The sequence below is a fragment of the Coturnix japonica genome, chromosome 19, assembly GCF_054131305.1.
Source record: "Coturnix japonica strain WE chromosome 19, WE-NBRP24, whole genome shotgun sequence".
Lineage (NCBI taxonomy): Eukaryota > Metazoa > Chordata > Aves > Galliformes > Phasianidae > Coturnix > Coturnix japonica.
Window position 1 is genome coordinate 10733383 of NC_140681.1, and position 27531 is coordinate 10760913.

Sequence of the window (27531 nt, forward strand, 5' to 3'; positions counted from 1 at the left end):
GCTGGATGGGGCTGTGGGACTCGTTTGGTCAGGCAGAATGGAGGGCTGCCCTTCCTTTTGGTTGCTGGTTCTCTGTGCAAATCAGAGTGCTGTTGTGATTGCAGACCCTGCTGCTATGCATGCCATTAAGCACCAACCTTTTCCTCACTAAGGTCGTGCTTTTCAGAACCTGAGGCAGTTCCTTTGAGTTAAGTTTGATGTGTACATAAAAGACAGCCTGAGAGGTTTGTGTATTTACCACTCACACCTTTTTCACTGATAGGTCTATTCCTCTTGGCCCCAAATCTCCATTCAGGAGAAGCATGTTGTGAATCTTGCCCAATTTCCTGTGCCGGTTTATGCTGGTAGAAACAGGACTTACAGTTTGCTATTATTTCCATAACACAGATTGTCATGGGAGGTAGCAGACAGGGCTACAGAGTTAGGAGTTGGGAAGTTGCAGCTATAGGGGTGCTTGCTTAGAGAGCTTCAGATTGGTGATTCAGAGATGTGAGAAGTGTATACCCTGAATTTTGCTGTAGGAGCGTACACTGGATCTCCCACTAGATGGACTGATACAGTGTACTGCTCATGAGAACGCTCCTGAAGATTGCAATCAAAGCATATGTCCTGCAGGAACAAAAAGAGGACCAGCTGAGGTGACACACAGTCATTGGCCTGGACCATAAATCATTGTACTTTGTTTTCTTTCCTTGCCTCTTTTGCTGCTCTTTCTGTGGTATGTTGCAATGCAGCTTTCTAAGCTTTTTGAGCTGCAGCAGCTGAGGGGAAAAAAAAAAAACTATTTGGAAGAAGTAACATTCGCCTTTTGACGTGTCCCTTAAATTCCAGTGAGATTCCTGAGAGAAAATGGCAAAAGATCACAGCTCTACTGCTCAAACCCATGTAGCATTGAAGCTCTTTATCATACCTGAGTATAGCAGCGGTCTGAGGAGGATACCATGGTAGGAACCCAGGGAGAAAACCCAGGGGACACAGATGCCATTGGTGCTGAAGGACACGGCTCATGGCCACCCCTGGGAAGGAGCACCATGCTCACAAATACACACAGCATGGCTTTGATGTATCCAACTTTACATTAAGACACTCATCCCTCTGTCTCATTTTGCTGCCCTGCCACCTCACAGCCCAGAACTACGCCAGCATTTGATGGTAATAATAGAAATAAATGAAGCAAGTGACTTGTGTTCTACTTGGCTTTTGCCAAAAGCAATTATTTGTATGCAGCAGCACCAGGAGGAGCTTGCTTCACAGGGGCTAACAATGAATGAATTTATGCCAAAGTGGCCTTTTAACTTCATTATTCAGGAGGAAAAAAAAAAGTGCATGTAACTGTAATTTATGACTGCTGTTAAGCATATCAGTATCAGGGCAGCAGTGTCTCCACCAGGAAATTCTGCCAGAAGAACCTGAGAGCATTTTGTCTGCACTGAGGAACAAAAAGAACCACGAAATAAGGAGCTCTTCCCAGGGCTGTTCCTGCAATGAAGGGTTCCTGCAGAACTGACAGAACCAGAAAGCAAATCACCATCCTGTATGGAAGTGTTCAGAGAACAGGAGTCAGATTATTTTCTCACATCAGTGGAGATCAATATATTTCGAGTCAGTACATCTATTCTGGCATGAGTGCCCCATGCTGTTTAAATTGGGTTCACTAGAACATGCAGGAGCTCCTGGGCTGTGAGTCTTCCTTCTTTCCAATTTTATAGCAGTTCTCATATGTGAGAGGGCCCAGGAGGGCCCGTTCCCTTTAAACACGGTGCAGAATTAGCCATATTTCAGGGGTCTGCAGAGGTATTAAGGCATCCCCCAAACTTCTGACCTTCTCAATCTTGCAGCAAAAAAAGGAATGTCTTTAATATCCATCTATAATGATCCTTCCACCTCGTTTTCAGGCGATAAATATTAGCATGTTTAAATGATTGCTTATTTGAGTTTTATTGCAGTCATTTCCCAGACCATCTTTTTCTATCATCATTTTCAGACTCATCCCTGGGTTTATTTTTCACACCACCCTGTTCAGGTGATTCCTGCCAGGGCTCCGTGCTCAGCACTGGGTGGAACATGGCAGGCTGAGATGCACAGAGCTCCAAACCCACTCTGCTGCTCTGGGAGGTGTGGCTGCTACCTTGGCAGGCACAGCAACCAGGTTTAAGTGATACGGAAAATTTCCAAAGGTTGCTTCAGTGGCTGCTAACAGAAGGTCACCCAGTCGGTGAATGGCAGGATGTGAAATAACAGGAGCTTTTCTCTTGTTGCCATGGCTTTGCCACACTGACTTGTGAGTGCCTGGAAGGGAGGGAGGGAAAGAAGGGGCCTTGTCCTGCGGCTTGGTGCACAGCTCCTGGCTCACAGTGTGCACTGCAGGGCTGCAGGGGGCTGCAGCATGAGGGCACGGTTATATAAATAACCAAAACAAAAGGGCAGTCCTGGACGTATCTAGAAGATATTGTTTCACTAAATGCAAATTACCCAGTTCAGTACAGACATAACTATTGGAAATACAGATTTAATTGATGCAGTGGAGGCTTACTCGTAGCTCTGCATCAGCAAAGCCCTCTAGTGGATATGCAGCTTCTGCTGGCAGAGAAGGCTTTGGCTCATGCATTTCAATCCTGCCCTAAAGGACAGGCTGTCCAGCCATGGCAGTGGGTCCAGCCCTGCAGCTCCATTCTGCACATTTGCATCTTCCCTCCACCCTCTTAAGCTGACAAAGACAGTTTAGTGAAACTTTTAGCCTTGGCTTTAATGGCTCATGAGATGCAGGAGGTCAGATGATCAAACCATTTAGCTTGGTTTCAGACTTCTCTGAATGGCTTGCTTTCAGTGAAGGTCAACTCATTTTTGTGATTGGAATTAACCGTGAGGTTCCCAGCTAGTTAAAGCAGGAGAAGTTTCATTTCCAGCTGTGTAGATCCCTCTGTGTCTGTAGCCACATTGCTGGTAAGCTTTGTATGTGCTCAGTGCAAGCAAAATGATTTGAGATCTAGGCATGGGCTGGCTGGGATAAATACTGCTGGCATCTTCCATGTGAGATACGATGCTGTGGCCCTGACTCTAAGGGAAATCACGTTATTTCCTATGGGAAGGAGGCACTGAATGAGGTTGTACTGCCAGATCTCAGCAATGCCAGTCACCACAATGTCCTGTGAGGCTGCAGGCTGCACCATGCGCTGCGTGCCACTGCTCGGGTCCTTATCCCTGCTGGTGGCTGCAGGCTGGTGGAGAGGCACTTGGGGGATCACGCTATGGTTCCTGATGGGTCCATTCCTCCTGTGGCCATGGCCGTGGGCTGTCTGCATTGCTTTCCCTTCACTCACTGACGTGCTGCATGCTGACTTTGATCGAGGCACACAAATGGTTGTTTCCTAATTGCCCTCTCCCTTTAAGAAGGGGCTAATACCTTAGAGAGACTTCTGAGGTCTCACGCACTAATAAAGCTCTTCAAGAGCTTGGATGGCAACTACTTTGAGAGCGTGAACTGTTATTAATGATTTCCGTTACTGCAAAAAATGAAGCTGTGTGGTTCAGCGTCGTAACCTTGAGCTGTGTTCTTGCTTTTGTTTCTGCTCCTGTTCTACCTGCTCAGGCAGGCGTGTGCCTCGCTGGGCTGCCACACTGCAGGGCTGGGAATGGGCACGTGCATGTCCCAGCATAATGCTGGCACACACAGAGATGGATGCTGGAAACACAGTGTGGCTTGAGAATGGCAAAAGGTGGGCTTTGTGTTGGCTATGGGGGTTAAAATGGCTCAGTTCTGGTGTGGCAGCTAGGAGAAAAGCTGTGAGTCAGAAGCTGCGAGGTGTGGGATATGGATCCTGCGTGTGGATGGGATATGGATCCTGCGTGTGGATGGGATATGGATCCTGCTTGTGGATGGGATATGGATCCTGCTTGTGGATGGGATATGGATCCTGCTTGTGGATGGGATATGGATCCTGATTGTGGATGGGATATGGATCCTGATTGTGGATGGGATATGGATCCTGCTTGTGGATGGGATATGGATCCCTGGTACTGACTAGCCCTCCCCTGAGCTCCTGGGGAAGGCACATTCCTCCTGCAGAAGCAGCTCTTTATACTGCTTTGCTGGGACTGGTGCAACCTGAGGTGTGCTGTGTTTCCCTTCCATCTCTTGGCCTTTGCCCTTGAAGAAAGGAAAAAAAAAAAAGCACTTCTATTTGTGCATATGCCAAATGCCAACAGCTGTTGCTTCTGCAGAAGGAGTGACCAAGAGAAAGGGGAACACAGCCCTCAGCCCACGCAGATCTGCTCTGTAACAAAGCTTCCCAAGCCTCTTTTCCCTACTTCTTCCTGACTCTGCTCTGGATGCCACGTAAATAAAACACAGTGCAGGCAGAAGTCACACCTCCCTTCGTGCCGTGGGGCTGTGGCCCTGCCTCTGTTGTCCTGCTTTCTTTACAGGCATCACTTAGCAAAGCTTTGCATTTTTAATGCTCATCACCCAGTAGGGTTTGGTGGCCATGGAGCAGCAGATGCAGGAGGTGCCGTTTGTTGTTTAACCCACTTCCAGAGGCACAAGAACATGGAGTGACGTGCACAAGGTCACCCCCGAGTCAGTGGCTCCTTCAGCATGAGAGCCAGATCCCACGTCACGCAGTGCCCTGCAGATCTCTGTGTCCACACTCCCCAGCAGTGTACAGGCAGTGGATCTCAGGGTCTGAGAGCAGCCCCAGCGCTGCCTGTGTGGCCAGGGAAGCACAGGAGGATGAGGCTGAGCTCTGCCAGCAGCCCCTCATGGTGTGCATGGTTCTGGGTGTGCAGGAGGCAGCCCTGTGGGCAGGGCTTGGTTGTGCGTGGGCAGGCAGGCGGGGATGTGTGTGCCCACAGGGAAGGGTTTGCAGGGTTCAGAGGTAACGAACGCGCTGAGAAGGAAGGAAGCGACTTATAAATAATATATTTGATGTGTTTTATATATAATAGCAGTAGTACTGGTTTATTATGTTGGGGTTTTTTTAAACACAGTCCCGTCAGGCACTGACCCTACTCCTGACAACCTGATAAATGACCATTACCGATCCTATACCTAATAGCCAGTTATTTAGTTATTTCCCCCTCCATGGTTTGAACCTGGAGGATCCTGACCAGGAGGGTGCCCCAGTTGCCTCTTTGCAGATCTCTCCCTCCCACTGGAGCCCCGTTTCTGTGCCCAGCCTCGCTGTGCCGGCCTGGCGGCCCCAGGCACTACCACAAACAATGGCATTTCTGTCGGGCTCATGACCCCGCTTGTGCGGCTGTGACCCTACTGGGGTCAGGTCCTGGAAGGGTTCCTGCCTGCAGCCCTGCCCGCTCCTCCACCCTGCCTTCCCGAGTGGATGCGTCTGTTCCACGCTAAGTTTGCCGATGCAAAATTTAGGTTAATCCATTTCCAAAGTGGATTAACCTAGCCCACACAAAGGCACTTAGTATAAAACAAGTGTCCACATGGTGAGGCAACACAGCGGCCGAGTCAGCCTTGTGCCCTTGCTGCTGTGTGCCCGGTGCAGGGGGCTGGATGTGCCGCGTGGTCTTACTCGAAGCAAAGGGAGCACGAGGAATAAACAAAGCCCAGCAATGGGAAGGGGTTAAAACCCTTCCGAGGTCCACGGCAAGTCTCCTGTTCACCTTAAATGGTCAGGATTTTATTTTAGCTTCAGGGAGGAGCGGCAGCCATTGAGCTGGAAGGGAGCGCAGCCGCTGCCCTCCCCACCGCAGGGACCCCGGGGTTCCACTGCTTCCTTCAGCTCAGGCTGGGAAGGGGTTGGCCGTGCAGTGCCCACGGTGCCCATTCACCTTCCCACCCCACGGGGCTCAGCACAGTGCTCCCTGACCTTCTCCTCCCAGCAGTGCTGTGGTTAATTGGACATGGGCACCAACAAGCCATAAAGAGGGATGTGGCAGCTCCCATCCTTGGCACTGGTGGAGGCCCTACTGCTGGGCTGACTTCAGCAATATTCCCCTCGTAACCCTTAAGGGCTGGGGGGGACATTGAGGTGCGATGTGCAGGAGGAGGTCAGCGAGCACTGCCAGCACTGGGTGCCTCACCGGGCAGCCCCAGGAGCGGCTGCAGAACAACGGCTGAGCCCCGCACCGAGCTGTGCTGCTCACGGAGCGGGTGCTCTCCCTCTGCTCTCCCACCGGAGCGAGGAGTGGATGCATCTGAAACAAAAGGAAGCAGCCAACGTGTGGCCTGGGCACCGTGTGCCCATCGCTCCCGCAGCTGGGTGGAGTTGAGGAGCCGACTCCGAGCCCGGACCTGATCCTGGGGTCCCGCTCCCGTTCGGGCTCCGGGACCGAGCTGGGCCGTGGCAGCGGGGCACAGCGGTGGCGATCGGAGCCGGGCGCGGTGCAGCCCCGGGGCCGTGCCCTGCCGAGGGAGCCCGGGCGGGGCGCATTGGCGGCGGTGCCGAGCCGTGCCGAGCCGTACCGAGCCGTGCCGAGCCGTACCGAGCCGTGCCGTGCATTCTCGCTGCTCTCCAGCAGGCGCCCGGCCCTGGACATTGTCTCTTCCTCCCGTAGGAAGGGCCCTCCCCGGCCCCTCCACAATGTGCTCTTCCAGGCGCGGCTCCCCGCGCCCCCCGCCGCGCCCGGCCCGGTGCGCCCGCCCCCCGCGGCCCCGCTCCCCTTCCCCCGCCGCCGCCTCCGCCCCCTCCGCCCGCGGCCGGGCCCCGCTCGCCCCCCTCCGCCTCCCCCTGCCCCCCCCGGGAGCCGGGAGTGACGCGCTCCGCAGCGCCGGCCCCTCTCCCCGTGCAGCAGCTGGTTGTCAGCCTCTCCGGAGCGCCGCCAGCCCCGGGCCCCCTCCCTCCCTCCGTCCGTCCGTCCGTCCGTTCTCCGCTCCCCGCCCCGCGCTCCGAGCCGCGCCGCCGGGCTGGCGCAGGCCGGCAGGGCCCGGGCCCCGCTCCAGGTAGGATCCGGCTGCGGCTCCGGTGGGGGGCGGCGGTGCGGGGGGGATGCGCGGGGGCGGTGCGGGGCGATACGGGGCCGTTCCCCAACTCCGGGGCCGGTGGCGGGGGGAGGGAGCGGCCGCTTCCCCGGGAAGTTGCGGCTCGTTGGGGCTGCGGGAAGGGTTAAGGTTAGCGCGTCCTTCCCCGCGCCCGGCGCGGCTCCCCCTTCCCCGGAAGAGCACAAAAGCCCACAAGAAAGTGGGAGGAGGCGGCGGCGGGAGCGCTCCGGCCCCATTAATTCCCGGGCACCGGCCCCGCGCCGCCGCCGCCATCGCCGAGCCGCTCCCCCGGCACCGGCACCGGCCCCGGGAGGGGATTGTGCTGGAAATAGCTTCCTCCATCGAGGTAAAGCCCTACTTACGTGTCAATCCCCGCCGCACGCCGAAACCCGGCTGCCAGCGGCGGGGCCGGCGGAGGATTTGCACCGGGAGCAGCGGGCGGAGGGAAACGGGACCGGGCCGGGTCGGGAGAACGCGGGGAGCCGCTCCGTACGGCACCGGGTCTCACGCTGAAGTGGCGGATCCGCGTCCCGTTGCCGGCAGCCCGCTGTCCGGCCGTACCGCGGCGGAAGCGTCGGCCGGCGTGTAAAGCCAACGCGTGTTCGGCGTCGGGAGAGCTCGGTGCGGCGACAGGGACCGGGCGGGCAGGGGCAGGGGATGAGCCCCGAGGACGCTGTGCTCAATCCATCCCGATCCCGGCCCCGCGTTCAGCACCTCCCCGCTGAACAGCAGGAGCGCGGACAGCCCGCGACCCCCGCCCTGCCCCTGCTTCGGTGTGATGCTGTGGGTGATGCTCCCAAAGGGATCTCAGAAAGGCTCTGTGTGTGTGTGTATGTGTGTGTATGTGTGTGTGTGTGTGTGTGTGCAGAGGGGATGGTTCTGTTCTCCTTCCCTCTTCCATTTGTTGTTCACGTTTGCAGATTAACTCTTCCAGCCGGTGTTTTGGGAAGTAGCAAAGTGCTCGTTGAAATCAGCTGAAATGTCAGTGAGGATGGATGTACCTTACAAAGAGCACCCGGGATGTTTGGTTGGTGTGTAGGTTGGTGGTCTCAGATCGCTGCCCCTCAGCTGTGTTCCCCCACACTGAGTGATTCCCAGAGCAGCAAGCACTGTGCTCCTCATGGCTGTGCTACCAATCCTTGACCAGGAGCGTTTATCTTCCATTAGTAAGCTTTTCTGTGTGCTGAACTGGTTAAGTTAGGGTCAAACCTGGTTCAGTACCTTCTTGGCATGCTCAGAGGGCTGGGTTTAAACAGTGGCTGAGGTGGAGACGAGGCCACCTTCCTACTGGCCCTTTTCCCAGTGGCTCTTTCTCAGTGGGTCCTTCCCACTGTTTCCCAATGGATCTTTCCCAATGGCTCCTTCCAGCATGAGTTGCTGTGCCTGGGATCCTGGGGCTGTGCATCACCTTTGTTGCTCCCAAAGCATCTCTGCTGCCAAGGGATGCACACTGCTCAGCTCCTGTTCGACTGCACCAGGGAAGTCTGGTCGTGGTGAGACAGGGTGTGTTTTCAAATAAAAGACTCGAGAAAGGCGAGAGAAAATAAACTAAGCTGACAACTGGAGCCTGGAATACTTAGCGTAAGGCACAGCGTGTCAGTGATGGAAGAGATGCTCACAAGGCAGTCCCTGAGAAACTGAGCCAAGCTGTAAAGTAAGCAGGTTACCGATAGCCCTGCATGCACTGCCCAGGTGTGGTCATGGGAGCAGCTTCCCTGCCCCGTGCTCTCCCAGCTGTGCTGCAGGTGAAGCCCACATCCCACGGTCCCACTGCTGGAGCCGCTGTGTATGGGATGGGCAGAGAGCTCTGTGGCTGGGAGAAATGCTTCCCAGCTTGGAGAGGAGCTGGGGGGGTTGGGTGAAGGTGTGTGCAGACGGTGCTTGAAGATGCACAGAGCTCAGTGGGACAAAACACCGAGCATTCACTGCACCATGTGAGCGCCTGCGTTTGCCAGTTCAAAAACATTGGCTGTGAGCGTCTGTAAAGCAGCTGTGAATATTGGACTGTAGATAAGGAGAGGAGCGAGGACGTTGTTTTTCCAAACCCTGCGGTGCCTGCAGCCCTGGCGTTTGGGTGTGGTTTGTGAGTGCACCCGCAGGATCCGACTTCCCTTTAGCAGAGGAGCTGCACGCACGCTGCATGACCCTTGATCACTCGGTGCCTTCGTCGCTGGAAACAAAGCGATGGGACCCGGCTGCAGGCTGGGGAGATCCCCATGCGGAGCTGGGGACGGCAGGAAGGAAGCAGGCAGCGGCTGCAGGGCCCCGGGCTGGAGGCACAGGGTGGGCACTGCCACCTCCCTCTGTGCCACACGTGGCGTGGGGCTGGGGCCGGTCCTGAGATAGGCACTGGTAATGGATTGTGCTCTGTTTTCTAATGAAAGTTTCATTTGAAGTTTGTTTACAGGAAAGAAGAAATTAGCAGAGAGAATTCTCCTGAGAACCCAGAGAGGAAAAAGAATGAGCTGCCTGACTTGCAAGCCAAAAGAGGGTGGAAGGGTAGATTAGATTTACCGTATTGCTCTGAGTCGTGGCCGTTGTTCGGAAATTCTTCCTTGTTCTCCTGGTTGCTGAGGGTCAATGTTCAGCCCCATTGGTGGCATGTGGGGACAATTGGGGGCTGCCCATCTGACCAAGTGCTCAGTCCCACTGCTCTATTGGTGGCTTCAGGGTCAGGGCTGTGCATGCCTAGTGTCCTGCTGGTAGAGCTCTGCTATGTGTCCCCCCTTGGGGGTCCCAGGGAGGCAGCGTGCTGGTGGCTGGGATGGGTACAGGCCAGTGGGGCTGCTGGGGCTCAGTGCAGTGCCAGGATGCACAGCAGTGCTTCTCTTGGTTGTCAGGGAAGGGGCACGGAGGAACAAGGAGCTCGCACGGCTTGGTGCCAAACAGAGAGACTGCTCTGGTGGCCGAGTCCCCCCCTGCATCCCCTGCGGTGTTAGCTGTGTGTTGCCATCCCCTGCAGTGTGCTGCACAGGGTGGGCTCTGCCGCTAGACCCACACACTGCTGGAGAGGTTTGTCCTGTTGGTAATTTGGGTGGGGGTTGGCTTGGCTGGACAGCAAAACATGGCACTGGGGACACAGGGACAGCATGGCCTGGCCCCATGCTGGCAGCCTGTTTCCTGCTGAGGGCTGGAGTGTGGACTTGGGAACATGCAACACCCGTGTTTGACCCAAGTCACATTTACAATTTCTGGTTTGAGTATTTCTAATAATAGGCCAACATAGCAGCTCAAGAGACTGGTACACTTTTGTAAAGCCCTTTCCATAGCATGTGCGTGCGAAGCATCTTTCGTGCCTCTGATTTTCCAGCCTGCACGAGTGCCTCTGGGTCAGGGGCTGGGTGCTGAGGCTGTGCCTTCTGCCTGAACCAAACCCTTTGGAAAGCCTCCTGGGGCTCCCACCTGCCAGGTGAAGGCTGTGGGCAGCCAGGACCTTGGCATTTGCATTTGTCTCTTAAGCTCTGACAGTAATCTTGGGTAAGCCTCATGAAGGAGGCCAGATATTAGGATGGCTGGCTCCCTGTGACGGTTTGCAATGGAGACTATATATAGTGTGCGGTGGGGAGACCTGTGCTGAACTCTCCTGTACCTGCACTATGGGATTTGTGGGGAGGCAGTGCTGCTCTTGGATGGTATAACAACTGGGTGTGCTGGCAATGGTGTGTCCCCAGAGCCCCCCATTGCCCCCAGCTCCTCAGTGCCACCCGCCCTGCTTGAGCTCGGCCATGGGTGCCTGAGCCATAAATTCCAGGAAGCTCCTGGGAGGTGCCTGCCCTGGACCTGCAGATGTGTCCATGGGGACGGGGAGAGGAGGAAAAGCCCCAACCTGTCCTGAAAGACGTTCATTTGTTCACAATAAAAGCTGTCAGCCAGAGGCAACCAGACAGGGCAGCTTTTACAAGGCACAGCCATACGTTGGAGGGGCTCTTGCCAATTGCTCCTCACACGGAAAGGGAGCGGGCGGTGTATGTAATCTCAGGACGAAGGGAAGGAAAGAAAAGGAGCTGAGCATTTACAAGGCTTTGAAATGCTTCCATCAAAGGAAAGCGCAGCTGAAGGCCCTTCTGGAGGGCATTTCTTGGTGTCCCCCGCCACCCCGCAGTTCTGGATGCGGCCTCTATCCGTTATTTTGGGGGAGAGGCCAGGGAGAGGAAGGCAGATAAAGGGACCGCCGACGGGACTGTGTTAATTTGGGGCAGCATCTGCTTCCTGCGGAGCAGGCGCTGGGAGGGCGAGGGGAGCACCGGGCCCCTCCTCTCATTCAGGATCCCGGCCTCGCCGGTGGTGGTTTTGAAATCCTGCTGCTGACCTTTCCGGCTCTGGAAGCGATCCAAGGGCTGTGTCTCAAAGTGCTCTAAAGGTTAGTGGGAAGGGAGAGAGAGGCAGAGAGAAAATGTCCTTCCAGCTGCAGGAGTGGGAGAGAGGAATGCAATCTATGCTGCGGGGCCCTGGGGCTGCCTGAGCTCCCCCCTGCCATAGGATGAGAGTGTGGCTGCCACACTGGCAGCCCCTATGGCAGCATGGTGTAAGCAGCCCCAGGCCCCAGAGCTGACCCCAGCCCCTTCTATGGGGCCTTCCTGCAGCACTGTGCAGTTGGAGTCTGTGATCTGATCTCATCATCCCCGTTTGCTCCCTACCAATGCTGCTCCGTCGGTGTTCCCGTGGTGCAGGGGGTGGTTTGGTCTTAGAAGGGTCTAAACTGTTTGTGGGGCTGTTTGTGCAGAGCTGCGCCCTATCTCCACTCCCACGTGCCACTCGTTTGCCAGAAACACGCTAGTGTGGATGGAGATTAAAGGGTAAACTCCAGGGCTCAGCCATCCGCTCCTACAGGATGCGAGCTCTTTCTAATTGTCCTCAATTAGAGACAGTGCCATTGCTCAGGCACGTCTTCAGGCAGGAAGCGGCGCTGGGGCGTTCTCCTGGGAACCACCTAACCCGGGCTGCTCACGGGCTCCTGGGCTGCGGGAGCTGCATGTCCTGGGGAAGGCTGCGGTGGGGAGATGCCAGAGCAAGGGGATGGAGGGAGGAAAAGAGCTCTGTGCTTTAACCCTTTCCTGCTCGCCTTCAGGATGAGACGTCAGTGAGCAGCGAGGACTTTGATATGAATGATTCCACATGGATCTCAGCTGACCAGCACCTGAACTCCAGCCTGAGCCCCAGCCAGGACGAGAGCATGCGCAGCCCGCAGAACCTGCACGGCCAGGAGGACGGTGAGTGCCTGCAGCCACGGGAAGAGCGCGGCGCCTTGTGCTCGGGGTGTTTTTGTGGCTCATTAAACATTAACCAGTCCCTTCTGATCGGGTGTCCCACCTGTAGGATGGATTTCATATCAGCATGGGCTTCAAAGCCTTCCTGGTCAGCCAGCAGGCTGCTGGTGGCAAGGCCCTGCTCAGCTCTGGGCTGAGGATCCTCATGGAGGACACAGTCACAGCCCCCCAGGTCCTGAGAAGGCAATGGGTTGGGGTCCCCAGGAGCAGCCTGGAGAGCCCAGTGGGTCCTTGCCACAGGAAGGAGAGCAGCCTCTTGCAATAGGATCCATACCCAAAAAGCTGCACCTGAGGCAGCACGTGAGAAAAATGCACTGGGATCATGGAATGGACACGGGGTGTCTCATTGCTTTGGGCAGGTGGTTGGAACCCATATGTGGGCTGGGGGGAGGGAGCCTTTGGTAAGATGTTGTGCTGTGTTTCTTCTGTGAAGCTAGTTTAAAAAATTGCTCGAGTAAATAAGTGGCAGAAGTACGGGCTCAGGTCGAAGTTCATCTTTGTGATGCTTGCAAGGATTCAGTGCTTGGGCTGCTCCTTGGCTTGTGCCCATCCACAGCCCAGATGCTGCTGGGAGAGCGGGCAGGGAGTGAGGAGCAGAGCTGTGAAGGGGCCAGGAGATCCCTAGGAAGGAGGGGCTTCTTCAACCCAATATCTCCCAGGGGCAACTTTGTGCAGCCACGGGACAGGGATGCTCCATTCATTACCCTGGAGCCAACTGTGGCATTGCCAGTTCTGTCTGTATCCCCAGACTTTGCTGTTCTTCTGCCAGGACATTTCAGGCTTGTGGCTTATCCCTCACTTCTGAATTCCCAAGTCTTGTTTACAATCTAAAATGACATGGATTGGATCCTTTTACTCAATGCTATTATTCTACAAGACAGAAATTTAATAAGGGACTCGTGTATTTAAGCAAATCAAGATGTTTTCACACAAGCTAAGTCCTCTCTCCATCTCTCTGCCCTCTTAGGAAGTGTGTCCATTTTTTAGTGCCCTGTGATTTTTGCTTGGAGGCAGGTGTCCTCTTCGGGACCTTCCTTGGCTCCTTCAATTTCTTTTGTGAGGTTGAGTAACAAAGTACAAACAGCTCCCTCCTTTTGGCGAGGAGTGATTGTGAAGTGGAAGGAGGTTGCAACTGGCAGAGCAGAATGGGAGGAATCAAAGATAGAGCAAGCTGAGCTGGATGTTAGTAACAGGACTCCCCCAGGAGAAGCCCAGAACTGGGGTTTCCATCAGACTTCTCTGTTTCAGGGGCTGTGGGACCAGGAGTCCAGCCCTGTACCCAGCACTGGGGCTGTGAGCTCAGGGCAGTGCTGGGGTGAGGGGTCTCTGGTGGTCCCTGCATTTAACTCACCCTGCTGTGGGGCTTTAGCAAATGTGTTTTGCCTTCTTTGTGCCAACTCACAGAGGCTATCCTAGGGAAGGCTCCTAAAAAGACAAATGGCAGGAACTGAAACTTGTGGACTGAAGCACAGAGAGCACAAGCAGGGTGGCATGAGGGCTCCACTCAGTGTTTTGGCCTCCATCCTCTGCGAATCCTTCTCTGAGCTGCTCCCATCCACTGTTGTTTAATGGGGAGGATGCCTGGAGCATATTTTCTGTGACAGGCTTCCTTAGAGGCAGCCTTGTAATGAAGAGGTGCCTGTTTGGACAGCGGTATCATCTGACACACGTGGTTAAAAGAAGTCCTGTTTGAAGTGCTGAAGCACAACTGCATGTCTTCCAGGGGGCTGCAAGGGGTGAGTGCTCTCATATGACACATGAGCACAGCAGCACGGAACAGAAAGGTGGGAGAGCAGGAAGCTGTTGTCCCATGCTTTGAAGCACAGGTATCTGCTGCATCTTCAGTGAGCTAAAAAGCAGCTCAGATGGAAGCCAGCACCTCATTTTGTCTCCATGCCCAGAAACCTTGGCCCCATGTAACCACGCTGCAAACAGCGTCAGCCTCTGGAACGTGAAACAGCACAGGGAACAAATGAGAACTGTTGGCTACAGGAGGTGAGGGACAGCAGGAGGCACTGCTGGGAGGATGGCAGCAGCAGGGATGGGGCTCATGATGGGTTGGTGGCACTGCAGGCTGCAGGGGTGTGGGGACACATTGCAATATGCATGGGTGCATTGTGGAGTGCAGAGATGCTTTGCAGGACACAAGGACACACAGATGCATGGAGGGACATTGGGACACAGCGGGATGCAAGGATGCACAGCAGGAATGCAGGGATGCAGAGACACGTGGAAAAGACGCAGGGACAAAGAACCCATCCCCAAGCAGCAGTGCTGACACAGGCGCACACTTGCTTCTTCCATTTTCCTTTGTTACTCATCCTGCTGGCCCCAGCACGGAAAATATGAAGTTCCCTGCAACATCCCTTCCCTATAGGATGTTACTCACAGCATTTGTGCCCCGCAGGAAGCCAGTGGATACCCAGAGCAGCAGCAAGATCAACACAAACTTTCTGCTGCTGAGGCTGAGCCATTGTGCAGGAGGACATCCTGGGGGGATGCGTCTGTGGGACGCAGCACACATTCAGAACAAAAACACCCCAAAAGCCGTGGCATCAAACTGACCCCATCCCCACCCCCAATGTGCCATTGGGCAGTACCAGCCCCAAGATGGCTTCACATGGAGCTACAGCAGCTGGGCTTGGGGCTGCTTTCCCATGGCTCAGGGTCAGGTTGCTCCTAGCAAGATTCCTGCGCCTGTCCTCCATGCCGTGTCCCCACTGATCCCGGTCTGCCTGGAGCTGTAGCTGCTAATCCAGACCTTGGAGAAAGGACTTTCTTAACCTACTTAATGGTGGAGGCACGCTCGACAGGGTGTCTGTTGGTCAGGACATTTTCTGAGGGCCTGGAGGAGCCACAGGGATGTGCACATGGCATGCTTTCAGGTCACCATCTCAAGAACCGTGGGGGTCCCTCTGGGCACCCAGCACCAAGCCATCACACTTCTGTTGGCTCTCTTGGCAGAGATGAGCTCTCGATCCCTTCCCACCAGCCCAACACCTCGGTGCTGTGGGCAGGATGAGGCTGAGCCAAACGCCTGCAGCTGTGCCATGAGGATGCCCATGGCTGTGCCCAGTGCTGTGCGGCCGCGTGCTGGGGGCTGCCACTCATTCTGGTGGCAGGAGATGGCACCAGGGGGTACCGCCGGGCCGGGGGGGCTGGGCACACAGCACTGCCTTGTCCCTGCAGCACATTGTGCCCGGCCGTGCCAGGTGTCGGCTCGCTGGGGGCTGCATCCAGAGGCTGGGACCTGGGAGGGTGGGAGGAGGATGGAGGCTTCGTCTGGGACATAATGAGGTTTGCATTAACGAAGGAAGGCAGGAAGTACAGCGCCAGTGGAGGCGGGCCAGGCCTGCTGCTCCTCATCCCCCGTCAGTGCTTCTTTTTCCCTTTTTTGTGTGTGATGGAGGAAATGGGCCAGGCAGGACCTGCAGGGAGCAGGCGTCCCTCTGCACCCCAACCCCAGGGCTCTGAGTGCCGCTCTCTTGTGCCCCCACCAGGAGCCATTCCCACCTGGTCTCTCTAATTTGTATTAAGTGTCCCTTCCTCGCAGGCTCTCCTCCTCCCCTCCTTCCCCCTTCTCGTCTCTTTTGTGAGTGAATAATTTATGGCACTTTTCATCTTCCTGGCTGTTGTTACGCTCAGATGTCTGCGGGATGCTTTGAACACTTCTGACACTCACTTGCAGGCTGGATGCAGAGCTGCAGCCCACAACACAGCACTGGGCATTCCAGCCTGACCAGCCACGGGCATGGCCACGTGGGCACTGTGGGCATAGCTGGGAGTACAGGTTCAGCTGGGTTCTGGTGCTCTGTTCCATCCGTGGGTGGTGAGCACCAGCTGAGCCCCTGTCCCCATGTCCATCCCTGTCTCCGTACCCGTCCCGTGGCAGCGCGAGGCTGCGGCGAGGTTTCCGTGGGCTGCTGGCTCTTACATAAGCTCATTGTTTTCCGAGTCAAAAGAGGTTTTGTCCTGGCTCTGGAGATGTGACAGGAGGAGGAACAATTTGCCCCATTCATCTTTAATTCTGCCTTTGGACAGCAGCGTGGTGGCCTTCGCTGACATAGATGTTAAACCCAACCACTTCCCTGCCGTAAAATCTCCCGGGGAGCAGGTGTTGGAAATCTCCCCTTCCCCTCCTGATCTCTGCAAATCCAGTGTCACAGAAATCAAGGATAATCCAGCAGCCTCTTCAAAATGAAAACGCTGAGCCCTGATTAATTCATTTAATAAGTGACTGATCCCTCCTCCCCCATCACCGCTACCCAAGAAGCCATTTTGCTTCTCGCTTCCCCGGGATTGGCGCAGCCGGGGAGGGATGGAGGCCACAATAGACTCCAGGCTGCATCCCCATCCCCAGCTCTCGCGGCGCCATCACATCACCCCGTGCCACACACCCCTGGGCTGCCCTCGGCCTCCATCCCAGCTCCACTGCCTTCAGGAAGGGAACGAAATATTTTGCTTCCCAACCGTAAGATCAAAACAGCTCCAAGTGACATTGTTTTTACAGATCCATCTGCTTCAATTAGGGCGTGGGGGTGGAGCAGGGGGGCTTCCAATTATCCTCATTAGAGGGGCTCCTCGCTCAGCCAAACTCCAGCCGTGAGCAGGGAGCTCACGAGGCTCGTGCTGGTTGATAATGAATATATTCATGGCTGCACAGCCTGGCTTTGCTCTACCGCTGCTCGTGGAGCTCTGCTATTTATTTGTGTGCTTTGGGTGCTCGCTGGGGGGTTGCAGAAGACCTCCTCGGTGTCAGGAGTTCTGCATGATGTGACTGGGGGTGCCGTGGTGTTGCAAGGTGTAGGGACGGATTGGGGCCAGTCTGTGGCAGATGAGAAGGATCCCAAGTGTGGTCCCGATCCCATGGAGCTGCCCCTGCGTTGCCTCCCAAAGGCATCCCCGTTCTTAAGCTGGCTGAAGCCATTCCTGCTCTGATCCAGGGTCCTCAGCAATCTGGATTTGCGGCCGTTCCTCTGCCCACAAGACAGATTAATCCACCACTCTATATGCAGATCTTCTGGGAAAGCATAACCCGTACAAGTGTAGAAATAAGAAAATGATCAGGAGAGGTGGCTTTGCATACATTCAGCCTTGTTTTAAAATGAAGTGTTCTTGCAGTTGGTACATAGGAGCCGTAGGAGCTGCGGCAGAGCTGGGAGCCATGGGAAGGATGCAGGGGTGGACAGGGCAGGGTGCCCAGGGCAGTAAGGGGTGCTTGGGGCAATGTGGGGATGCTTGGTGCAGTAAGGGATACCTGGACAATGTAGGATGCCGAGGATGGAGCAGGGATGCTCAGATCAGGCTGGGGTTGCTCAGAGCTCTGCAAACTCCTCTCCCTGGTGTCGCCTCTCAGTGCACTGGCACAGTGGGATTCTTGTGGCAGGGGGCCCTGCTGCGTGCCAGGCACAGTGCTGGGACTGTCTGCCCCCCGAGGACCACCGGGAGGTCGCTCTGATAGCTGCAGGGCGGCACTGATTGGCCGTGAGCTGTTGCTGTGGCCGTGCCTGGGCTGGTGGCGGGGCATGGCACGCAGCTCATGCCTCCATGCAGAGGAATAATGCTCCCTAATCCTCCCAGAGGCATCTCTGGATGAGGCCAGAGACTCCCTCTGAGAGCAGAGCTGGGGGAGGGACAAGGCTCAGCCCTCACTGGGTGTAGTACCACCCCACCTGCCCCGAACCAGCGTGGAGCCTGCACCCAGAGCCCAGCCCCAGCCTTGCTGGCGGGTTTGGCTGCAAGCCCACATGCCAGCGCAGGGCATGCATGGGACAGAGGCTGGGGAGCTGAGCGGGGAGGGCTGGGCTGCTGGCTGCAGGGCCAAGCCCTCAGACATCCTCCATGCCCCCTGCCCCTGCTGGCAGCTGTGCGTGGGGCAGAGACCAGCATGGGGACAGAGGCATGGAGAGTGCCCAGGTGCAGAGCCAGCACTGGCCTCAGCTGGCAGCCGGGGCTCCTGCCTGCACCCGGAGCAGTAAGTGGGTCAGTGCAGGGGGGAGGACGGGAGGAGGCTCTGCAGGCGCTGTGGGGGTGTTCCAGTTCTGGGGCTCGTGGGGAATGGAGCCGACTCAGAACAAGGAGCGCCCATTCCTGTGCTAGGGTGGTTCAGGACAGGCACGGCCCCCGCGGGCTGCTCAGATGCCTGAGCGTCCTCAATCTGTTTATTTTAAGGGATACAAAGTCCTGAACTGCTGCAGCCTCCACTGGGGTCACAGGAAAGTTTGCCACAGATCTCATTAAAGTTCCCTGCAGATGCTGGCGGAGGAAAGAGGAGGAGGAGGAGGGTGGCAGCAGCTGGGCACCGTCCCGCACCCCGTGCCTGTGCACCTTTGGACCTGGCGCCCATGTGCCGGGCGCTGGTGGCACGGTGCTGGTGCCGCCCCACAGCCCGAGCCCATCTGGGGACCAGGGGCTGGGGATCACAGACCAGGGGCTGGGGACCAGGGACCAGGGACCAGGGACCGCCATCTGCTTGTCACCGGCTGCAGCTTCTTTGTTCGCAGCACACACTTGCACAGGAAGCGGCTCCCCACGTGCTTCGCCCTTTCCCTCTCGCGGAGGCACCTAATGAAATAAAGGATTTACTGCAGTGAGGGGGAGGGCAGGGGAAGGGGCTGAGCGGGGGCTGAAGATGTAGTGCTGGGGCTGGGCTCCTGGGTGTGTGAGAGGCAGTTGGTGGTATGGGATGGGAATGGAAATGGAGATGGGGATGGGGATGGGAACGGAGATGGGGATGAGGAGGGGGATGTAGATAGGGATGGGGATGGGCTCTGCTGCAGTCAGGCAGAGCAGCACAAACAGGAGCCTGGGGACAGTCAGGGGCCTGGGTATGTGAATGGAAAGGAGAAAGAGAAAGCAGTGCTTTGTGCTGGGAAAGGGAATGGTGTGCTGCACTGCCAGGGTGTGGTGGTGATGTGTCTGCTTGGGCGGTGGGCAGTGCAGGGAGACTGTGGCTGCAGGGAGAGTTTTGCATTCAGAGCAGCAGTAGTGGGAAGAGGGCATTCGGGAGGGCAGGGAGAGAGTGGAGGAGGGGAGGACAAAAGTGCCCTGAAGGGACCCAGCGTCCGTCTGCACTGTGATGGGCAGCGTGGTTGGCACTGCTGCCATATGGATAGCTCAGGGACATGTGGACGTAGGCAGGAAAGGAGATCAGGGCGGACAAGGTCAGTGGGGCTGCAGTGAGGTGGGACAGGTCAGATGTCTGTGAAAGTCCCTGTCCCCTTCCCGGAGCAGCTGAGGGCTCTGCAGGCCATCAGCAGAGCCCCCAGGCAGCTCCCCAGCCCCACTCTGCTCCACTCCAGCCCTCCTCGAGCCTCTGTGAGCTGTACTTTGTCACCTCAGTTCTGGCCAGACTCTCTCTGTGCCAGGTGCTGCCCTCGTTAAAGCCATTGGAGACAAGGGATTCAGGCAGGGAGAGGAAATGCCCCTCTCTCCTCCCTGCAATGTAAACAGAAACCTAAAAGGACCAAATTCCAAAGTTCTTATTCAAGCCAAGGTGCTGCAGGCCCCAGGCAGAGGCGTGGGCAGCGGGATCGTCATCTGCAGAGGGGATGGTGGGACAGAGGGATGGATGGACGGACGGACACGCTGTGGATGGGTGCAGGACACGGCGGTGTCTGGCAGCTCAGAGAATGGCAATGGAGCAGTGGAGCCACGGCCCAGCAGTCACAGCCGCAGTGCCTGAAACTTGGGCTGCTGCCTGTGAGGGTCCCAAGCTGGATCCTGCAGCCTTTGTACCCGGGCCATGGGCTTCTCTCCAGGAGGTCAGTGAAGGGTGACCTTGGAGGTGACCACACATCCCTCCTTGCAGATGACTCCTCGTCAGAGAGCTGCAGCGGGAATGGCTCCTCCACCCTGAACCCCTCCACCTCCAGCAGCACGCAGGGCGACAGCGCCTTCCCCGAAATGAATGGGAATGGCACCGCAGCCCCCATGGACTTCACTGCCTCCACCGACGACCAGCCCATCAACCTCTGTGACAAGCTCACGCCTGCCCACGTCACCCCTTCCTACCAGTCGGACAGCTGCAGCACCGACGGGCTGCGCAGCAGGGTGAAGTACGCGGTGAAGACCACAGCAGAGGTAGGGGGCTGGGGGAACAGCACATGGGGAGTGAAGGAACAGGGATGTGCACAATGCTGGGGTTGGCATGGCCATGAATCCCTCTGCCTGGGCTGTGGTGGGAGGATGGGACATCAGGAGTGGGGATGGCAGCAGTGATCCAAAGGGAAAGGTGTGAGCTACTGCTGGGGGAGGATTGGGGCTGCCTGCTAAAACACTGTTGTCCTCCTGCAGTCCCCACCGTACAGCTCTGGCAGCTATGACTCCATCAAGACCGAGGTCAGTGGCTGCCCTGAGGACCTGACAGTTGGCAGAGCCCCCACGGCTGATGAGGATGATGACGACCATGATGACCACGAGGACAACGATAAGATAAATGACTCGGAAGGGATGGACCCGGAGCGGCTAAAGGCCTTCAATGTAAGGACAGCACTATGGGGCAGCGAGTTTCCCCTCCTGTGGGTTCGGTGTTCCCACCTCTTGTCTCCTCTGCAGATGTTTGTGCGCCTTTTCGTGGACGAGAACCTGGATCGGATGGTTCCCATCTCCAAGCAGCCCAAAGAGAAGATCCAGGCCATCATCGAGTCCTGCAGCCGGCAGTTCCCCGAGTTCCAGGAGCGAGCTCGCAAACGCATCCGCACGTACCTCAAGTCCTGCCGCCGCATGAAGAAGAATGGCATGGAGATGGTGAGTGGCTGTGCTGTGCTGTGAGCGTGGCTGTGCCATGCCCTGTTGTGCCATGCCCTGTTGTGCCGTGCCCTGTTGTGCCGTGCCCTGTTGTGCCGTGCCATGCCATAGCAGTGGTCCCTGAGCACTGCTCTCCCTTGTGTCCTTGCAGACCAGGCCCACGCCACCGCACCTCACCTCAGCCATGGCTGAGAACATCCTGGCCGCTGCCTGCGAGAGCGAGACGCGGAAAGCAGCCAAGAGGATGCGGCTGGAGATCTATCAGACCTCACAGGTACCGTGCCTGAGGCTGGAGTGTGTGGGGCAGCACTGTGAGCAGTGAGGATGTGGTCTCTTGCTGCTGGAGGCCATCAGCCTTTCTGCAGCCAACCACTGTGCTTCTTTTGTAGGACGAACCGATCGCCCTGGACAAGCAGCACTCCAGAGACTCCACAGCCATCACCCACTCCTCCTATTCACTGCCAGCTTCGTCCTACTCTCAAGACCCCGTCTACATCAATGGAAGCCTCAACTACAGCTACCGTGGCTATGGGTCCCTGGGAGGCAGCCTGCAGCCGCCTGCACCACTCCAGACAGGGAACCACAGTAATGGTGAGCAGCCCTGGCAGTACCCGGCCCTGGCAATAGGGTGAGGCAGAGGCTGGACCCAAGGGAGCCTCACTCCTATAGAGCCTCTCCGAAATGCCCCTGAGCCACCAATGGAGCTCTCTGCCCCTCCGTCCAGCTTGCTTCGTTAACAAGCAGTTAATTGTTGAACTGAACTTGGAAGGACAGTCTAAGTGGAAATGGTGGAGGGAAGGAGTGTCACTTAGAAAAAAAGGGAATCTGTACCAGCCATTCATTAATGATTAACAGAGTGGTGCCTATCGCTGCTCTGATCTCATTGCTGGTATGAGCCGTCCCTTCCCCAGCCTTCATTGCCTGCTTTCAGGGACAGGGACAGGGATGGGGACAGTTCAGTCTGGGGGCACAGCTCTGGCTGCAGCTCAAGAGCGTGGCTGCGTGGTAACAGGATGGATGCCACAAGGCTAGGGAGCTGTAGGGGGCACGTGAGGCCTCAAGCAAGTCAGCAGCATGGAGCAGTGTGAGCTGGAGCAGGGCACACAGGGAGGCAGTGTAGTGCTGGCTGCTGCTGGAGGTGAACAGAATGGGGCAAAGCAGCCCCTTGGCTCTGCCCCCATGGCCACTCCTTCCCAGCCCGCTGCCTTTGCCCACCCCATCTTCCTGCCCCTGCCCTCCCTGACGGAGCGCGGATTTGAAGGGATGTGATTTCCGGAGTCCTGAGAGATGCCTGTCTGGGATTAACTCTTATCATCCCTTCCTAATGCTTCTTAACCCTGAATAAAGATCCCACTCTGGCCTGCAGCTGCTGAGACCTAATCCTTGTGGCTGCAGCTCCTGGTCCCCCCCAGCCCAGCCCTGGCCCTGTCGTCCTTCTCTTACCAGGCGTGGGCACCGAGTGCAGTTTCCACTACACGAGACAGCAAACAGCTGCAGGGAGAGCCCTGGTGTGAGCAAATAGGCCCTGCTTGCAGCAGACATCAGCCTATTTGCTTCTTTCTAATGGATCTTTAAACCTCTGCTTCCCAATTTTATTTCCTTCTCCCAGGCACTCACCCAGCCCCGTGTAGGGGCGCAGCAGCTCACACTTGTGGGGCAGACCCAAAGCTTTGTAGGACTGCCTCTCAATGACAGGCTCTCCTTTCCCTCGCAGGTCCGACTGACCTCAGCATGAAGGGGGGGGCCTCCAGCACGGCCCAGTCCAACAGCACCAGCAGGGGGATGCAGGCTGCCCAGCTCAGCCCCACGGAGATCAGCGCTGTGCGGCAGCTCATCGCTGGCTACCGGGAGTCCGCGGCGTTTCTGCTCCGCTCTGCAGATGAACTGGAAAACCTCATTTTACAGCAGAACTGACTCCTCGTGGCTGCGACGCTCCTCTGTCAGGAAGACAATTTACACCTGCTAGCAATTGGCTCCCAGCGGTGTCCCGCTCAGGACCACCACCGTCCTCCCGTGAAGCGGCGGCTCCGCATAGTTGTAGAAGGTGGAACCCAACAGAGCTGTTTTCTTTTACACTCCGAGCACCTGGGACTTAAGGCACGAGGCCACGTTTCTGACCCGTACCAGAAGCCAAACATGCAGCTTGGGAGGACGCAGGACCTCAAGGGCAGAAGGGAGCCTGGGGAGGTTTGGGGCTGCAGATGTATTTAGGATGACCTTGATGGACCCAAATGTTAGAATCCCGTCCCCAGATAATTTCCAAGTCTTAGGTGAGCCGAATCACATATTTATTGAGAAATGGACCCTCTTCTCCCCTTAGTAATTTATTTTTCTGAAAATGGATTCTTTTGAGTTTGTACAGATTGCTGGTTTTGTGTCTGTCTGATCAGAAGGAATTTGTTCCTGTGAGATAACACATTCCATATCACGACACTACTAATTCCCAGGCAGCTCCGCCTGTTTCTCTGGGCAGCCCTCATCCCGCAGGGCACGTGTTTGCCACCACCCGGCCCCACCAGCAGCAGCAGTGGGGCTCCACGTCCTGTAGAGACTTGGACGCCCAGCAGACCTCATGCTAGAAGGACGTCTCGCACTTGCTAAGTCACGGCAGATAAGAAGGAAGGAAACACCTGAGAAACACTGTCTTGTGTTCACCATCCGCATTCTACCTCACACTCCATTGTGGGCTTTTTCCAGGACCCCCCTACCCCCCCAGCTCTGTGACTGTCAGCACAGTGGATGTGGATGGTGCCCAGGAGCTGCTCGGTGCTGCCCCACAGCTCAGTGACAGCAGCCCTGGGGCAGCAGCACAGCGCCTTTCCATCAGGTGCGCTGTGCATTCAGCAGCAGCCCCCATCTGATCCCACCCCACCCCATCCCATCCCTGCCCTCAGTCCTGGAACAAGCCCACAATTCCCATAGTGTGGAATTGACGCAGTCCGGTCGCCGCTCTGCCCCCTCCCCAACGATGCACTTCGTTTGCTCAGTGCAATACCTACAACCAGTGCTGCTAAACCAGGGATGCGCTCGGTGCCGCGGTGCCACTCCTCCCCAGTGCTGGCATGGCCCTCCCCGAGGGCAGGAATCGGCACAGCAGACCAATCTGATAGTACAGAACCACCACGTCCCGCGGGCATTAAGCTGAGGTAGGCGCTCTCTTTGGAGCCATCTGTTTCATTTTGCCCTTTTCTGGCTGCTCTGAGCCTGAGGCCAAAGGCTGCTGCCCATGCTCATGCTGCAGGAGCCCCCAGCACCACGGGTTGTGGCATAGCAGGGCTGGGCAGCACAATGCAGCCTTCTGAACCAACCAAACACCCAAACACTGGAAGAAAAACAACCCCCAGCCCTTAGTTTCAGTGCAGGAAAAGCCACTGGTGTGAGGATGGGCTCGCCTGGCCCAGCTCAGAAGGGACAAACCCTCACATTGACTGCTCTGTTCCCCACACCGACACTTTGGGTAACATTCACTCAAAGGGGACTCGGTCCCTTTGGGGCGGATGGAGCCCACACAGCTCTGTGCTGTCAGGGCGGCTCCGGGGCAGAGTGGGCCCCATCCCCAATCCCGGCTCACGCTCCCCCCGTGCACCCCCTCCCTTCACATCCTCCCATCCTTGGAATTTCTGTAAATATTTATTTTTGTGTGAATACCACCAAGTAACAAAACCTTTTATGAAAGATGGAACCCGCGGCCATCGGTGAAGGTCTGATGGTTAAAGAAGGAGAGGCAGAGACAATCGCTGTCCCAGAATACTCTCTTTCCAACGTGCTCCCACGCTCCTGCCCCTGCTCTGCCGCAGCATCCGCTGTGCTGCAGGAGGCTGCTCAGGGGCTCAGCAACACCCCCACATCCATCACTATGGGTCCTATTTGTGCAGAGTCGGAGCTGTGTCCTGCAGGCCGCCCTTGACTTTGTCTTAGTGTGGATTTGAAGTTTCGTAGCTCTTTTCTAAGCTGCTGCAGAATGCAGCGGAGGCCCCACGGTTGCATAGGAAGGACACCGAGCAGCCCAACCTTGCCCTAACTCAGCCCATAACTCAGGGCTGCCCGGCACAGCCCTGCTGCCAGCCACATCTGTGACAAGCGATGAAACAAACGGGATTTACTACAGATTTCTGTCAGGGATTTACGGTGGTTTTCTTTGGGTTTTTAACTCACTTTGTTACTTCTTTCTTCTTCTTTTTCCCATGAGCCACAGACTTCAGTCCCTTTGGCGCGAGCTCCGTGCAGGTCCCACAGCTCCGTGCAGGTCCCACAGCCGCATTGCTGGCACTGGGCCGTATGCTGTTTAACACAAACTCATTGCTGATCGAGTAAACAGATCTCTGTCGTTTCTCCCTTTTGGGGTCACTCCTGGCCGCCCGGAGGGGCTGTTCCCATGCAGGGTCTCTCCACGGCAGCACTGCGGGGTGGTGGCACTCAGACCTCCCGACCCGCGGTCGGCTCACTACCAGTCCACGACAAATGCTGCTTTGAACTCAGAGGGTTTCATATACTTTTGCTTTGTAATTTTTTTGTAAGACTTTTTACAAGGTAGCGTAACGCTTCACCGGAACCCCGACTCCGATCCGTCCATGGTCTGATTTTTATATGATTTAGTGGTGCTTTAGGAACATTCGTTCGGTTGTTTCGGAGCTGGTCCGGCTCGGGTTTGTTTGGTTGGTTACTTTCTTTTTTTGTTTTGTTTCCGCCTGTATCTACCTAAGACCAATGTGAACCTTTGTATTTTTGCTCCTGATTTTGGACTCAGTGAAAGTGTACTGTTTACATGTACAGAACTCCCACCCCAACCCACCCCCAAACCCCGTGTGTTCTGCGCGACCGCTGTTGGGGAGGAACTGCCCTGTGCCCGCTCGTCTGCTTGACCAAGCCACGGTCACACCTCACCCCCACCTCCCCACCCGGGGGATGGCCCCCAACACCCCACCAGCTGCTGGAGGCTTTTCCAGCGGCCGACGCAAAGATTGGCTCTGATCTGAGATGGGAATTGATGTGAAGCTGCGGCTGAGCGGAGCTCCAAAGTGGGCAGAATGGCGGCGCTGATTGCTTTGCTGTTCCCTCCCGGCACAAGGGTGAAACTGCCTCCCAAAGCACGAGGAGAGCCGGCAGATTGGAGAGCAGCCGTGGGGCAGAGCTGGAGCTGAGCTCCCCGCAGTGCTCAGCGCCCAGGAAGTGGGATGGGGTGAGATGGCAGCACTGCCCAGGGCTGGGGGGGAGGGAGGGAGGGGAAATGGAGAAGGCATTCGGCACTTAATCCAGCTCTTAAGGCGACACTTTATTGCTCAATCGATGGGTTCGTTTCAAAATGACGTTTCTGCAGATAGGCACCTATGCAACTTCACGTGGCTCTTAAGCAGATGAGCACTTCCTCCTCGACGAGCTCGATAAGAGTTCTTTGTGTTATATACTGTGGATTTTTCCAGTAAATGTGGCTTAATATTTTAATTCTTAGAACGTGTGTCTGTTATGTATGTGATGCAACTCAATTCTGTTCTGTTTGTGGAATGATTAGCACAGGCCCACTCCCCGTTCCCCTCACTTAACGAAGACCAATGAGCTGTTAATCGAGCTGTTATCTCCATGGTATTACTGCTAAATGCACTGATTTCATACGTATGTGGAATCCTCTTTTTTTTTTTTTTTCTATTTTTCTTTTTCTTTTATTTTTATTTTTTCCTTTGGAATCTGTATATCATATATAAGACTGAATTTGCTCAATAAACACTGTATAACAGAAGGGCTTTTCCGCTCCGCTCTCAGCCCCAGGGGGTTCAACCCCAAACAGCCTCAAATTGGGGTCATTGGAAAGGAGAGAAAAGGACCAAACCTACAGCAGAGCTGTGATGGAGGTTGTGCTGCCTATTGGGAATGGAGCACAGGGAGCAGCACAGCCCTCAGCTCCTCTGCTGGCTGAATTGGGTTGGTGGTATCTGGGGGGCTGGGTTGGGTTTTTTGGTGAGACTAAGGAGAGCCTGGGGGAAGCGCTGCCCCTCCGGCACAGCACTGATCTTGGAGGTCCCTTCCAACCTTGTGATTCTGATTCATGGCCTCACACAGTGACCGCAGTTCACACACACACAGAGCTGAGGTTGCACGGCACAAACACACACACACACGGCCCAGCCTGGTGTTCCCATATCGCAGCCCAGACCTCAATTATTTAACAGCATTAGAGCTCACCTAAGCAACAACCGCACTTGGTTATTACAAAGACTTTGTAATAATTGGAGCAATATTTGCAGACCCTCAGCAGGCAGGAGAGCATCAGCTCAGCATTAACAGCGTGGCGGCACCAAGAGCAGAGCGCAGCACTGCTGTCACTGCACAGTTCCCTCCCTGCAGCCCCAACCCCAAGCCATGAGCTCACCACCAGCAGCACCTCCATGCACTGAGGCCAAGCCTGACACACAGAACACCACCTTTTGCTTTATTCCTTTCCAAAGCGTTTCCTGCCTGGAGAAAAAGAGAGCACACAGCAATAAATGCATGGGTAGCAAATTAAAACACAACACGGTGCAGCTGGAAATGCTTCAGACCCAGGCATGGAGCTGCTCTGTGCAGGGATGGCCCCAGTGG

At 56.1% G+C, this 27531-nt stretch overlaps 2 protein-coding genes across 5 annotated transcripts in view; one reads left to right on the plus strand and one right to left on the minus strand.

The window, feature by feature from the left end:
* The window catches only part of NOL4L (nucleolar protein 4 like), a 49103-nt gene extending 22411 nt beyond the window's left edge, over nucleotides 1–26692 (plus strand). For 2 of the 4 annotated variants that reach the window (XM_015881883.3, XM_015881882.3), the window contains exons 5-11: nucleotides 12012–12153; nucleotides 20021–20292; nucleotides 20506–20691; nucleotides 20767–20958; nucleotides 21110–21232; nucleotides 21348–21549; nucleotides 22673–26692. In XM_015881883.3, the coding sequence (XP_015737369.2) occupies nucleotides 12012–12153; nucleotides 20021–20292; nucleotides 20506–20691; nucleotides 20767–20958; nucleotides 21110–21232; nucleotides 21348–21549; nucleotides 22673–22872 (1317 nt within the window). In that variant the 3' untranslated portion in view covers nucleotides 22873–26692. Of the gene's footprint in view, nucleotides 1–6768; nucleotides 6905–7038; nucleotides 7290–12011; nucleotides 12154–20020; nucleotides 20293–20505; nucleotides 20692–20766; nucleotides 20959–21109; nucleotides 21233–21347; nucleotides 21550–22672 lie in introns of those variants that run through there. The other 2 variants (XM_015881885.3, XM_015881886.3) reach the window with 2 other exon arrangements.
* LOC146757853 (uncharacterized) lies at nucleotides 5621–7289 on the minus strand. Its single transcript, XM_085520429.1, has 2 exons — nucleotides 6257–7289; nucleotides 5621–6159 (listed from the first exon to the last, which is right to left on the minus strand). The coding sequence occupies exons 1-2, from the start codon at nucleotides 7177–7179 to the stop codon at nucleotides 6105–6107; spliced, it is 978 nt and encodes a 325-aa protein (XP_085376555.1). The 5' UTR covers nucleotides 7180–7289; the 3' UTR covers nucleotides 5621–6104.
* Nucleotides 26693–27531: the final 839 nt, after the last annotated feature.

What these genes read in the sequence shown, in the direction of transcription:
- LOC146757853 (XM_085520429.1), bottom strand. Translation starts at nt 7,179, where the DNA reads ATGGGGCCGGAGCGCTCCCGCCGCCGCCTCCTCCCACTTTCTTGTGGG. An exon ending in GAGCGGGACCCCAGGATCAG is followed by an intron (nt 6,160 to 6,256) that starts GTCCGGGCTCGG and finishes CTTTTGTTTCAG; the next exon opens with ATGCATCCACTCCTCGCTCC.